Source organism: Mustela putorius, unplaced genomic scaffold, assembly GCF_011764305.1.
Source record: "Mustela putorius furo isolate JIRA1106 unplaced genomic scaffold, ASM1176430v1.1 tig00001012_pilon_pilon_pilon, whole genome shotgun sequence".
NCBI classification, from domain to species: Eukaryota; Metazoa; Chordata; class Mammalia; order Carnivora; family Mustelidae; genus Mustela; species Mustela putorius.
The window spans coordinates 5,676,062-5,690,611 of NW_025421531.1; the positions used below are offsets into that span (position 1 = coordinate 5,676,062).

Here is a 14,550-nt window from a genome sequence, read left to right on the forward strand (position 1 = left end):
TGACCTCTTGCTGTTCTCCAACTGTAATATGAAAGCGTAATAGATCTCTCTTCACACATGTGAAGTAAAGTCTTGGATTTGCTCTAAATGAAAGACTCCTGAAGGTCCTGGCAGGACAGAGCAGCTCTGATACTCACTTTGCTAAGGCCATCAGCCCCGGGCAGCTTCAGGCATGGGGCGGGAAAACAACTAGGCAAGGTACCAAGGTCACTTCTAGCCCCGGGATCCTCTGACCTCAACCGAGCCCTGTGGACAAGCCGAGCTGCAAATACGATCGCCAAGATGATTCCCCAGGGAGGCAAGCAGGACATCTGAAGGACAGCCAACTCTTGGTCATTTTGAGTTATTTTGGGGACCGTGCAAGAAGATGTCCAAGTATATAATATATAATAATATAATTATATATAATATAATAAGAAATAAACCATAATATAATGAGTTTGTTTTCTAACAAATGTCCCAGAATATCTCCACACAAGAGGCCCAACCACTGAAAAGCCAGATTTTCTTGAGGGTGCTGGCCTTCCTCAGTGGGCATTGAGAAACCCAAGGCCCTTCTTCAGGGAAACTGTTTTATTTTAAAACAAACCAACAAAATCCCCTTAATAGTTGACACCTCTTTGGCACCCAGAATTTAGTATCTATTACTTAGCACTGTATTACTAGTCCTTTTGACTAATTACAAAAATCATATTCACAAAGAGGGATTTTTTTTCACCATTGAGGATATATAAAGAACCTAATGTTCAGTGCTTTATTAGGTGAAACTGTTTTCTTTTTTTTTTTAGATGAGACTTTTGAATGAGTATCAGTCACTTGGACTTCTAAATATTATCACCTTTCCTTTATTTTTATTATGCTTTTCTGCAATGTAATGAAAGAATGGGTTGTAGAGGACATCATTAAAAATGCTGTACTCATACTACGGCCCTATGGGATCAAGCAGAGGCCCAAATATGGCTTGCAGATCACAAATTCCTCATCCTGAGTTATGTTCTGTCTACAAAAAGCAAGGTGTGCTTTTTGAAATGCAGTCCCCTGGTATTGAAAAAGAAAGGTTGACAGTCCTTTGGAGAATCTCACCAGCAAGAAGCAATTATTCAAGCAGGTATTAAAACCACAGCCAAACTGAGAGTGCTGGGACTTAGGACTAGTTCATTTAGGGTCAAGCAGTCCTCTACCTTAGTAGCTTCTGAGACCATCCATGAATTAAAGCACGGATCAGGACTCATATGGTTGATATGGAATCACTCCAGAAAGACGCAGTTCTGTTTTTTACACTGTTTTAAAAGGCAGAGAAGCATTAATAGATTTTAAACAGATTTCAACCTGAATTGTTTAAAATGTAAACTTCTAATTAGGAGGTCATGTTCAGATATGTGTGAAATCACTGTGTTGTACCATAGTTTTCCAGGGATGGCACCATTGGAAGGCATCTCGGGATGTCCGAAGAGCAGATACAGCCTTATTTCTGGATCATGTGGCAAACCACTGTCACAAACATTCTCTTGCTATGTGGTCCTTAGACACACAATCTTGGGGTCTCTAGAATCCTGAGGCCCCCAAAACCAGACTTACAGGTACTCTCCAAATTAGGGTTTCCCAAGCTCTTGAAAAGGAACAGAAAGTACCATCCTTGTTCTGTCATCGTAGTCAGAACATCCAATTCAGTGCCTTAAAGTTATGTAAGAAAAGGCAAAAAGCAAGTATCCTGTATAAAATAGTTTATTACCATAATAAATAAAATTAAACTTTTTTTTTTTTTTTTTTTTTTACAAATATCATTTGTGCTTGTTTAAAAATGTTGAGAAGGGCATATCATCAGTGGAGGGGCCCGCATATTCCTCTTACCATTCCCTAGAGCACATATACAGTGGAGTTTCTGGCAGCATGGTCAGCTGACCATAAAAATAGTATCAGCTCATTTGCACTTCTGTCTATTCATGCTCCTTTGGACAAAGTGGCAGATGCGAAGGAAAAAAAAAAAAAACCCAATGGAGGATTTGGCGGGACTCAATGGAAAGATACCAATAGAAGGAGAAGCCCCAGACTGACGGGCTGCTCAGGAGTAGAAGTGCCTTTACGGGGTTGGCGAACCGTCGGCTGTGGACAGCCTCCCACTGATGCAGAAGTACGTCTGAATACTAAGAGAATACATTCATTGGGGCGGGGAGGGCACCCACCGGGTCTGGCGCCTGTGGGGCGCTCGAGTCCAGTTCTAGAGGTTCCAGAATGAGTCTGATTTGCTCGCATGAGAAAGACGTTTCATTTGAAACTAATTTAAGCGGCAAATTCACTTTGATTCTTTTGAACCGTGTATGGTGGTGGCGGGGAGAGTGGGATTCACAACACGAACGCCTTGTGTGAGAAAATGATGCTTTCTCTGGTGGCTGCGAATGGTGTTGAGGGGACAGTGAAGTCCCCCCAGCTGGAGGGCACAAGAGCTGGTGGAAGTATTGGTCTTGAAGCGAGCGAGAAGGCAGTACAATTTTGTGACAGAGGAGAGGCTACCCTAGGGTCTGAGAGTGCCCTTAGGGGGTTCCTCTTTAAGCAACATGAGTGGGGGGGGGTGTTGGTAGCTCCATCCCAGCTGGAGTTCCATTCAAGGGTCTTAAGGCTAAACATCTTTATTGCAAAACGTACAATGTATTAATTGAATGCACATCAGAAACTTTTATCTCCACCAGGGCTCCTAAAATTTTCTAGAGTGTATGTGCCATATGGTGGTCGAGGCAACAAGGGGAGAGGAGGCTCTCCCTACACCTGGGACCCCCTTAAGGCATTCTTTTAGTTCCCACAAAGGCTTGGACAAAAATTTTAACCGTTGGCTTCTTACTTTGACCTTCCACCGGAGGACTGAGGAGGGGAAGCTTGAGGGATGGGCTGGGTAGTGCAAGGCATATTTGACTCTGTGCCGTGCTGGCTCCACACTTCTGAAAGAACGTTCCAGAAAAGGGCCTGATATATGGCCAGCCAGGGCACACAGGATCTAGAAGGTTGAGGGTAAAATAGGCCCAGGAATTGGATAACAAGGAATAGGAACCACTTTGAAACACTTGGGCCCATGTTATTGTAGCATCAGAGATGTTTTAAGCCATTGATTGCCTGCTACTGGCTACAAACTCGGCACACAGATGTAGTCTGGGGTTGAGAATTAAAATATGGTCTTAGGAACGAGCCAGGTCTGAGCATGAGAGAATAAGGTGGCTGAAGGTGCAGATATCAAAGTTGTGCATGAAACCAGGGCTTCTCAGCCAGAGGGGTGCCTCCCTTTCCTTATCCTACTTGGTGGAGGTGTCCTTGCAGGTATATGGGCCAGCAGCCCTCAAAGCTGGAGTCTGTGTCCTCCACCAAGAGGAGATGGTTGGTCATTTTCTTTCACAGACTCAACTCTCAACCCCACACCTCCCTCAGTGGGAGAGAGGAGAGCATGGTCGACAGCAGCCAAGTGGTGGGGCAGGACCTCTGGCTCCAAAGCAGGGACACTCTGGAAAGCAGAGCCTCCCTGCAAATCACATTCAAGGTAAGGAGTTTAAGTATGAGATCAAGTAACCAGCAAGTGTGGGCAATGGAATGGTATAATGCATCATGTCCCCTTCCCTCAGAAAGGAACAAATTACTCAGGTAAATATGTCTCAGCTGAACTTCTAAAGTCTAAATGTTTGGTCCAACACCTAGTGACTCTGTTTCCCTAACCTCTCTTCAGCCACCAGATAGTGGAAGGTTCAGTCAGTATTTGGAGCTTGTGGCCCTTGCTCAGGAAGCCAGAGCTGCATCCAGGCAAGAGTAGGTAGTTAGCACAGAGCAGCCCACGGCCACATGGGTATCGCAAAGATGAAAGGAGAGAAGGTTTGGCTCATTTAAAAAAAATTTTTTTTTCCAGAGGAAACAAAGCACAAGTCCCTATAATCCTTAAGCAGAAAAGACTAAAAGCACGTACAGCCACACTGCGGTGATCTGTCACCACAGGCTCACGTGCAGGCCCCGTGACCCCGAGAGGAGCACATTCCATCCACAGGATCCAGGCTTCTGGTCATGAGCCCTACCCAGATCCTAGGAGTCAGTCCACGGGTACATTCACGAAGCTTTATTTTTTCCCCCAAGACAAGTGTGGACTTTCAAGTCTGGCCCATCAGTGTCTTTGCCTCTCAGACCCCAGAGGGGAGTCATTTCTTACTAACACAACTGTGCCCTCCAGCAGAACCAGTGGGGAAGGGCCCCACTAGGTTGGCCTGCAGGGCGCTGTACAGGAGCCTGTCATCAAACCCACAGAGAGCTGGGCGGGTGCTTCCGAAGCTGGGCGATGGAGTTATTAGGGCCCTGACCCCTGACTTGAAAGTAGTGGGCACTAAACTTCAGAAGCAGGGTAATGAGCACATTTAAGGAATACCAAACTAGAATATTCTGGAGCAGATGGGATTCCAGATCTTTTAGAGCCTCTGGACTAGTTGGCAGCTTCTCAAGAAGACTGAAATTCCCACTGCTTTATCCAGAGTCACAAACAGTCATGACTTGGTCTTGGGAAAATATACTTCCCCCTCATTCTATGCTGCCATCTGAGGCTAGATTGAATAATGCTGCAGGCTTGGGAAGCCAAGAACCACCCCAGTAAGCCTCCCATGAGTGGGTTAATAAGTTATATGGAACCCCTGGGGAAGGAACCTTCTCTTGACTTCCTGGATCTCTGTTCCCCAGGGCCATCTGTGCCAGTGCTGGGTGCCAGGAGGGGACAACCCCATTCTGCACAGACTGCTGAAGGCCAAGTCCTGGGACCTGTCATGGCCACTGAACAAGACCAAAGGGACATGTGGGTATGCTGACAGGAGACCTTCAAAAATGTTTAGTATCTTTGGTAGGGCAAGTCCTGCCCTGGGAATTCCCCTCTAGTACTGAGGGGATAAGCACGGGTTCAGGATCTGTGCAGCAAAATCATGCCAGGTGCAGAGGTGAGGTGCTGTAGTGTGACTCATTCAGAAAGCCAGAGCCCTGGATGAGTCCCTGCTGTCACCCAGAGTCCAGGTCCCCTCTCTCTCCAAGCTAGTTCTTAGAGCTGAACTTCCAACTTTGCTTGTCAAGTTTTAGGGTCCTGACCCTCTCTGCAGGGCATACACCTGAGCTAGATCCACTGGGCCTAGGAGAGACCTCTCTCCCTTCTCAGATGTCCAAACACATGAATAATTTGACCCCAGGTGCCTAGGAGGCAACAGAGAGTCCCCGAGCATTGGCATAGGGGTCTGGGTGGCCCACAGGTGGCTCTGTGACTGTCGCCCTGAGCTCAGACCTTCCCTGGGCCTCCTCTCTCCATCACCCTACAAAGCCATCCGGAGAACCTGCTGCCTCCTTCTCTTTCTCCTGCACCTGAAGCAAGTACAACCTTGGCCTGCAGTCTTCTCCATTTCTCCTGAAGTCCTGCTGACTGTAGCTGGAGAAAAAGAAGTTAATTTTAAAATAAGGCCAAGCATGGATCCCAAGGGTCCTCTAATGACCCCAGGCAGTGGACAAAATACAAACTTCTGAAGGGCCCTGAATCCCAGTGAGAATCAACATAAACATAGGACTTGCTACAATCATTTTTCTGAGGTTGTGTGTGTGTGTGTGTGTGTGTGTGTGTGTGTCTGCTTTGCTAACAAAGCAACTCTGGGCTCACTGCCCTTCCTGCCGATGCCGCACACCCTGAGGAAGGCCACGGAACACTGGGGAGAGGCTGAGAAGGACAGGAAGCGAAGGGACCCGAGCGATGAGGACAGCGGCGTGGAGCAGGGCCAGAGGCGCATGAGAGGCTTCTGGAACCCTCCCTGTGGTCTCTCCCATGACCGTAGGCTGCAGAGCGCAGCCCAGAAAGTCTCTGCTTCCTGAAAGGCCCTTTCCAGCTCTTCTACTTGGGAAAGGAGACCCGAGGATACCCGGCTCTCAGTGTCCAGGTACCCAAAGCACCTCACAGCTTTCTGGTCTTAACCATTAGGGACAGAAAGTTGCAAGGCTCTGCCCGCCTTATCCCTCAAGCTCCCCTTGTCCCGGGCTGGTTACAAATGACTACTATAGGAAAATAGAAGATGACGACAGACATGGGCTGTACAAGGACAGGGAATGCTGGGAAGTCCCTGTGCCCACCGCAGTCTTTGGGGTTCTTGGCGCAGGAGCCCAGCCTGGTATCTACATGGGGGTGTTCTCCAGGGCGCTCCCACTAGTCCCCAAGTAGCTGCTCCTCTTTTCTAGCGGTTGTCCTCTTTTACAAAGATCATGGCAGTAAAAAATTAAAAATGAAGGAAAATACCCTTTAGACAGCATGCCCCCTCTTCCAAAATTGTGCAGACAGTTTGAGAGCGGCTGCCATCTTGCAGGGTGGTGGCGTGCGCCTCCTCCCACGTCTGCTCCCAGAGAGAGCGAGAGAGAGAGAGAGAGAGAGTGCCTAAGCGACTGGTCCCGCTCTGATTTTCTGTCAGGAAAAGCCTACTTTGGAAGTTGTTGGTCATGTAGGTGTGTGTGGTGGGAGGGGTGTTGAGGGCAGGGAGGCAGGGTTTTATCTTTGACTTTCTTTCTTCCTTTTTTTTTTTAAACAGACCACTCAGCTTGCTCCAAAAATGTCTCTCTCTGATTCTGGGGACTGGGGCCTCGATATCTCAAACAGCTCCTGAGGAGACTGAGAGGATCTTCTGGAAGTTAATATCCTGAGGATCTCAGAGAGCTGTTTCTCAATATTTGTCATTTTGGTGTTCAAGGCCTTGATGTCCTCCTTCAGCTCGTGCTTCACCTCCAGGACCGTGGCCTGCAGTGTCTGCTCAGGGATGGGGTAGAAAGAGTGCTTGACCTCCGCCAAGATGGGGCTTCGGTCCTGGGGGCTCCTGGCCTCGCCGACGTTGTCCAGGCGCAGGTCGCTCTTGGTGATGCCGCTGTCGCAGGAGTCCGTCTTCTTGAGGGTGGCCTCTCCGGACGCCTTGGTCCTGTCGGGGAGCGTCTCCATGGACTCGGCCTTGGCCACCTGGCTCCAGTCCTCAGCCTTGCCGCAGGCATCCCTGAAGCGGGCCCAGCCCTTGCGCCTGGCGCAGTCGCCGCCTCCGCCGCCGGCCCTGGCGCCCAAGCACTCAACCCCAGGCGCGTGCAGCCGCCCGTGGTCTGCCACTGCAGCTGTGGAGGTCGCCTGGAAGGCCACGGGCGTGGCCGGACTCTCCCGCACGGTCACCACGCTGGCCTTCGCCAGGCTGTGATTGGCCGAGGCGTGCTCGGGGAGGGCACTGCCCTTCTCCACGTCCAGGTCGTCGGGATCGCGGCCGCCCCGCTCTGCGGCCAGTCGGGCCTCCTTCTGCTGCCGGAACCTCTGGAAGAGTCGCCGGACAGGGTGGTCCGGGGGCAAGATCAGGGGGGCCTCATTCTTGCGTTTCATGCGCTCTTCCTCCTCACGTTTCACATCGCTGATCTTCCGGAACACGATCTGCAGCAAGACGGAAACACAGCGAAGCTAAGCCCCTCGGCATCAGCCTCTTGGTCCCCCAAGGGCCGGGCGCACTCATGGCGCAACAGCATCCCTGCTGGGCCCCACGGGCTTTGCTCTGGGCCTGCCCACCCCTGCCTTTCCCGACCCTCAGCCTTCCTTCCCATTCTCATTCTCTTCAAGAGAAACAACCCCCCTCCCCGTCCATTCCCATGAGCCCGGAGGGAGGCTGGAGATGCCAGATGGCTTCCTCCTGGGAGACTGTCCTGGTGCCTCAGCGGGGCCCCTGTTAACCTGTCCTGGCCTGGAGTCTAGCTTTTCAAAAACCATTTTTCTGACCCCGCCTCCAACCTGCTGCGTTAGAACCTCCAGACAGGAAGCCCTTGCATCCATAACAAGCTTCCCAGGTGATGTATGCATGAACGTTTGAGTCCCCCTGGTCTACACCACATTCCAGTGCAAGAAGGTTAAGATGAGTACCCAGGCAGGGCCACAGCTAAGACCATCACTGCCATCTGCAGATCTGGACCCTTGAGTGAACTCGGCTGGCTCTGAAAGCAAAAGCAAGTCTCACTCGGAGGCCCAGCCATCCTCAGGCGACTCAGGGGAAGAGCCCATGGCCTTGCACACGGCCTCGTCTTAATACCAGCAACCACCAGGATGGGTCATGAGGTACTCAAATGTTACTTCATATATTCCTTGTAGCAGCACTGGAAGGCCCCTGGGATGCATTCTCATTTTAGAGAAGAGGAAAACCAAAGTTCAGGGTAGCTAAATGTCCCATGAAAGACAAGTTTGCCATAAGCAACTCATTCCTGTGGCATCTAACCCCAGACCCGTCAGACATCCAACAAGTACTCATGGATGAAGACAATGCTTCATGCAGAGGATGGACAGTCAGCCAGCCAACCAGTTCAAGAGTCTGGCCCTGAGTGCAGCAAGAGCCACAAATGACAGGGCTTTTCCCGGGCTGCCCTCCGATTATGGAAAAGCCATGTAATTTCTGGCTTATGCGGCATGGGGCAGGTGCACTCAGGGATGTGCTGACTTGCCCCACTTCTGAACCTATGGGAAGCCACCTACCATATGTTGTTATAGAAATCACTGGTCTGAGGACCCATCCTGTGATCACTGAGAAGCAGAGGAAAGGCCTATGTAAGGGAGAGAAGCAGCTTTTCCACCACTGCAATCTAGAAACCTGTGCCCTGGGCAGGCAGACTCGGACCAATGCAGATCCCACCCTGAGGACCTGCCACAAGGTTCTCAGGTCTTGGGGAGGCACATGGGGTGGGAGGTGGGGAACACAGGCTTTGGGATTAGAAAGAATGAAATGCCAGCCCTGCCACCTCACTGTGTGACCTCACACAGGCATCCTAACTCCTGAGTCTATTTCCTCCTTATAAAGTGGGGATTTTCTGACTTGGTGTAAAGCTAACACAAGACTCCTTATGTGACAGCGCTGGCCCATGGTTGATGCTCAATCTGAACCCTTCTTCCTTCACTCAAGCCCTCAGCCTTTTTAACCTCTAGGTGCCAATCGATGGGAGAATGTCTTCTGCCCAGAAAGAGGAAACACAGATGTCATAATCAATGTCTAAAAGAAGGGACTGGCTTGGAACACACACAGTCCTCTTGGCAGCTCTCTCAACATCAAAGAGCTGCTAGGGCAGCTCTGGAGGCCTGAGGTGTTTGAACACTAAAGAAAAGGAAGTACTTCTTTAGACACCAAGAAGGTCACACAGAACTTATCCCAAGAGGTTGAATGTGAAATCAGGAGACCGACAAACGCCGTTAAAATGCACTCGTGATGGACGCTTGTGAGGGGCAGGGTATCCTCTGCTCTTCAACCCAAGGCCCCATGGATCCTAGCCTAGAGGATGGGGGCCCAGCTTGACCCAGGCAACGTTTTCAGCTATGTAGTCATGTTAACAGGGCAGTTCAGCACGTTCGGGCTGGGGCTCCCTCTAGGGGATGTCTGGCTCTATGCCAACTCTTCTGAAGCCTCTTGGCTTATTTCAGAGTGTCCTCCTAGTGCTGCTATCAGCCATCCTGCGAGCTGGAGACAGCCCTACCTGAACATCTGTGGCTTGCCCGATGGGCAGATGAACCAGGAAAGGGCTTCCTGCCCTGCAAAAACGCCTGCCCTTTGAGAATCCACGAGTAAAACCAGCAACGCCCAGAAGACACAGAGCTGCTGGGGTCTGACAGCTGTGCAGACCTGGGCTCTGGGGTTCTGCTTACTAACGTCACCTGTGTGTTTGGAGACGCTGGTCTTGGAATCATTGTTTCCAAGGCAGCCACGACCACACATTTGGCCAAGTATTTCATATCTGAGTGGGCAGGGGTGGCCACAAGACTCACAGTAGTGAGGCAGGAATGGGGCGCCCTCTGTATGTCTGCATCACTCTGATGGGCGGGAAGGGCATTTCCTGTGCCCTGTTCCAGTCCAGTGGTGCCTCCCATCTCTAACCCCACTGTGGACCTGCAGAGCTGGTGATTCTGGGTTTCCATCGCCCCCTCGTGGACGGATGAAGCAGCACGATCAACTCTCCTGCCTCCCACCCCTTGGGCACTGGGTAAGCTCCATCCTTTCTGAGCAATTTCAGGTCTTGAAAAGCCCCATTCACCTGCTTGAAGCTCCATGCCCTATCATCTCCTGGCCCACCCCTTCACCCTGACTCTTGCATGGCCTTCAGGATTCAGCTTAGGAGTCATGTCCTCCAACAAGCTTCCCTGGCTTTCCCCACCGTCAAAGACCTTTGCAGATGGGAGCACACAGCCCTGTCACAGCCAGCTGCAACCATCATGAAAAGCAGCATTTTGGTTATTCATCTTTTCCAGGTTTGTTTTCTTTTTTTTTTTTTTCATCTTCGGTACTATGTCTGATATATATAGTGCTTAATCAATGGTCATTGAATCACTAAGTATGTCAGTGAATAAATTATGGCCATCTCCCTGTTTGTGAGCTTGTGCTAGAGTAAAAGAAATGATGCATATGCCATCGCCCAACACACACACACACACACACACACACACACACACACAGAGACAAAGCTGACTCAGATGTTTGGGGTCTAATGGAGAGCAGGAAAGATTACCAGTGGACTTGTCTATCCACAACAGATACAGTCCTAATGAGTAGTGAACACATGGGCCCTGATCTACGATACTTCTACCTTAAGATGGTGCTCAAGGGATACACGTTCTCTAGAAATTATGCATTTGGTGGGGCCAGCGATACACTCCACGATGCTCTCCTGTGATACCAGGCAGAGGCAGTGAGCCCCAGCTCCTGGGCAGCCAGGCAATCACGAAGGTAGACAGCTGACCCATGTAGGACCATTCCTACTCACGCAACCGTGCTGTCCTTCCCTTTCAGGACGGCACTCGATCATTTACATGAGACGGTCAACACTTTGTTATAAAATAAGCTTTGTGTTAGAGGAAGGTCACAGGGCTATAAGTAAAACCAGAACTTCAGGGGCAGGCTGGTGTTCTCACTTTGCCATCACCTTTCCTCCCACTGGCAAAGGGTAGCAGGGCCACAGCACCAGGGGTCAGTCTGGAGACACTGCTACCAGGGATTCCAGTCACTTGCCAGAAAGGCCACAACCTGGTGACAGGTTGGCCTGGGTCCAGTCACTGATGACGGGATCAGTCTGGATCGCTCCTGGCCAGCCAGAGTCCTGCAGGCCCACAGGGACATATATTTTGCATTGCCTGACGTAGGGGGGCACAAGAGGCCCCCGCAGAATGCCGAGTAGCTCATGACTGATGGCAGCCTGGGGAGACAGAGGAGGTCCCGGGCAGGATGGCCATTGTGGCCTCCCTCATTCATCTCTGCATCCCTCTGGGGGCTCACCAGGCACCAGCCTTGAGCCTGGAGGCCTTTACTAGGTGGCTGTTGAGCTGAACAGAACTGACACCTGGCTCGTCAAGCTACAGGGCTTTCTGAGCAGCTACTTCAAGTGTGTTTGAGTCTGAGGTGAGTCAGTACCTTTGATGCCCTTCTGGGTTCCATTCACGGAAAGCCTGGGTCCTCTCAAGCCCATTCCAAGCCCCAGACCCAGACCAAGGGGGGCCAGAGTCTCCTCAGTGTCACTGAGTGAGAGGGCTCCAGCTGCACAGCTTGGGGAAGGGGCAGGGAAGGGAACGGACCACCTGGAGTCTGGACAGCACAGAGGTGAGGGGAGGGCGGCTGAGTGGGAGCCCAGTTGCTTGAAAGAGCTCAGGTTGGAAGCAAAAATATATATATAATGTCAATTCTCAGTGATTTACATAAATGAACAGAGACTGAGCATGAATCATAGAAAGCCACAGATAAACCAAAAGGAATTTATTTTGGTTTTCATCAGATTCAGACACATGCCCTCAATCCTGAACATGGAGAAGCAGTAGGCAGAGCACAGGCTTGGAGTGCTCCCAACGCTATCACTGACCAGCCACCCTGTGGCCTTGGGTAAGTCATGTCCTTCCTTGGCTGGACGAGATCACCAGTTCTCAAACCTGGCTGTCATTCAGACCTCACTCTACTGAGTGAGAGCTTCCTGCAGCAGGCTGAGAAACTGGCACGGGTGACAAGCTCCCAAGTGACTGTGACTCCGGCAGCCTGAGCCAGGTCTCCGACCCCTGGACTGATGACTAGTGAGGTCACAGCCACTCTGCTGTGTTCTGTTTGTACACGCATGCTCAGACAGGAGTGTGGCCACACACTGGCCCATCCCCCCACCCCGAGTGCCCCTCTGTTAGAGCCCACACGTGCAGCTCCACCCACTGTGTGCTGCCTGGGATTTGGCCGGGCTGACCTCAGTGAGACCCAATGAACCCCTGGTCCCTGGAGAAGGACCCAAAGAGGCCTGACAGGCCCTGCTATGACTTTAGGCTCCTTCATCCTTTGATCCACCAGAAAGAGGTTTGTGGCCTGGAATGGAAGACACAAAGATTTACGTTTATAGAACAAACATTTACAGAGCACTTCTGGTGTGTGGGGCACTCGGCGGGGTACACACACATAGCCGTGCCATGCCCGGGGGAGCGGGGGTCTGGGCTGGCACAGACCCAAGCTACTGCAAGAGACAGAGCAGCGTCAGAGGGGGGCAGGTCCCCAGCCTCCTGTCCCTAAAGGCCCTGCTGACGTGGCCTCTTCCTCATGGCTTTCCCTCCCACCAGCCCCCTCCACTGACAGCCCTGCCTGGTTTTACGACAGAGCATAAAACATGAAGATTAACAAACGGGGCCATTTACGAAACTGAAAACCTGGAAAAACAAAGTGGAGATGGACCGATTTGATAAGGCAGTGAGCTGGGTGTTGCTTTTGGAAAAGGCCAGTTCTTAACCTCCCTCCGAATGGCTCTTTATGGAATCAAGGGCTACTTTTTTCCTCTCACAGCAGCATGAATATGTGGACTGCCCAGGGAGGGGTCAAGGCTTCCAGAAGGACCGATGGAGGCCAGTCCAGGTCAGACATCACTCATAGAGCCCAGACTGTGAGCTGCCAGCACCTGTGGCTAGAAGGGGATGGAGCCCATCTCTGCCAGCCCACATTCCTCGGGCAGCCAGCGTGTGGGGAGCAAGACAGGCTTGACAACAGCCGTTGGGGCCCGGGGTGGTGGGCATGGGGGCACAGGTGGAGGCAGCACGAGGGACAGACAGCATAAGCACACCCTCTGAAGTCACATGGCCTGGGGATCATGTGCTCTGCATCCTGGCTTCCTCACCCACAAAAGCAGATAACATGACCAAATTCACGGGCCTCATGTGAGGGTCTCAGTAAACCTTTGAATAGTTGTTGAAGAAGTGTGCTCTGAGTCATTCTCTGTGGGGGTGACCCTTGAGATGATTCTGGAAGGAGGAGCTGGAAGTAGTCAGGTATAAAAGGTGGAGAATTTGGGCAAAAGTATCCAGCCAGGACGGCACAGACAATGACAAGGCAGAAATGTCACCAACGTAGAAACATGTGTCTGGGGGAACAGCCCTGGTGGGCAGTTCTGACACTGACCGGAAGTGTCTTGTGTGCCAGGCACTGCTGTGCCATGTCTGGCGTGTGCTATCTCATGCCATCCTTACAGCAGCCCCAGCAGCAGAGTATCATCGCTACCCTCATTTTCTGAACGAAGAAATCGAGCCTAGAAACTAGGTAAGTGACTATCTAAGGGCATGCAAATGGTGGAGGTGACACTCAAAGCCTGGCCACTTGAATCCCTGCCCAGGCCCGACTTCTGAGCCGTTCTGCTAAGGGAAAATGCCTTGGGTTTTTGGGAAAAGGACAGTTTTTCCCCAGTATCTGTTGATAACCTCTATCCATGCCCATCCTGCCCTCTCAACTAGTTTCTCTCACTTCCTGTCCTTCGGCAACTTCTCTAAAGATTTCAAGGGCAGTTCTGGCCAAGAACTTGGAGAGATCTGGCCAAGAAGCTGCGGCTCCAGGAGCATTCAAGGCAGGGGGATGTCTCCCCAGGGCCATTAGACTGTGTGGCCCTTCAGTTCATCAGGATGGAGGAATCACTTAAGGTGAAATGCAGATTTTGAGTGGTTGGGACAAGTAGCAGAGTCTGTGTAGCTCATGAGCAGGTCATCTGGATTACGGGAAAAATTGTGCCTTCCTGGAGGATGCTGAGGGCACCAGTTACCCTCCTAGCCATGAGTGACCTCGAGGCCCAGCACTGGAAGGGGAGCAAGAATGCACTGAAGTTCCAGGGGACCTTCTCCAGGAATCATCTAGAGGCTAGAGGTGCTCTGCCCTCAGGTGGCCTGGGCTGGTGCCCGTCAGACTGCTACTCTCAGCTGGCCCCACCCACCACCACTCACATCTGCACTTCCTTCTGGCATTAAGCAAGAAGGACCTTGCCAGACCCCTTAGTGACATCCCAGCAAGACGAGCATCCTCTCATTCATTCCTGGCCCCCACACCAAGGTCTTCTTTGGACAAACTAATCTAGGGCATGAAACACTCCTACAGATGCACCTGTTCCTCTGTCTTGAGGGTGATACAAGGCCAAGAGGGATGAGGACCCTTCCTGATCCCCGCTGCCCAGTAAAAGACACACAACCCTTGGCTGCTGTTCAGGGATGAGATGGCACCACTGTGTGGGAGCTGCCAGCCTCTGGCATTTCACCAGGAC

General features: G+C 51.3%; 1 protein-coding gene across 2 annotated transcripts in view; it reads right to left on the reverse strand.

Annotated features, from left to right (window-relative positions):
- Positions 1 to 1,171: 1,171 nt before the first annotated feature.
- KCNH1 (potassium voltage-gated channel subfamily H member 1) overlaps positions 1,172 to 14,550 on the reverse strand; it is a 381,772-nt gene continuing 368,393 nt past the window's right edge. For both annotated transcript variants that reach the window (XM_004775315.3, XM_004775314.3), the window contains exon 11: positions 1,172 to 7,429. In XM_004775315.3, the coding sequence (XP_004775372.1) occupies positions 6,566 to 7,429 (864 nt within the window). In that variant the 3' untranslated portion in view covers positions 1,172 to 6,565. The remainder of the gene's footprint in view (positions 7,430 to 14,550) is intronic.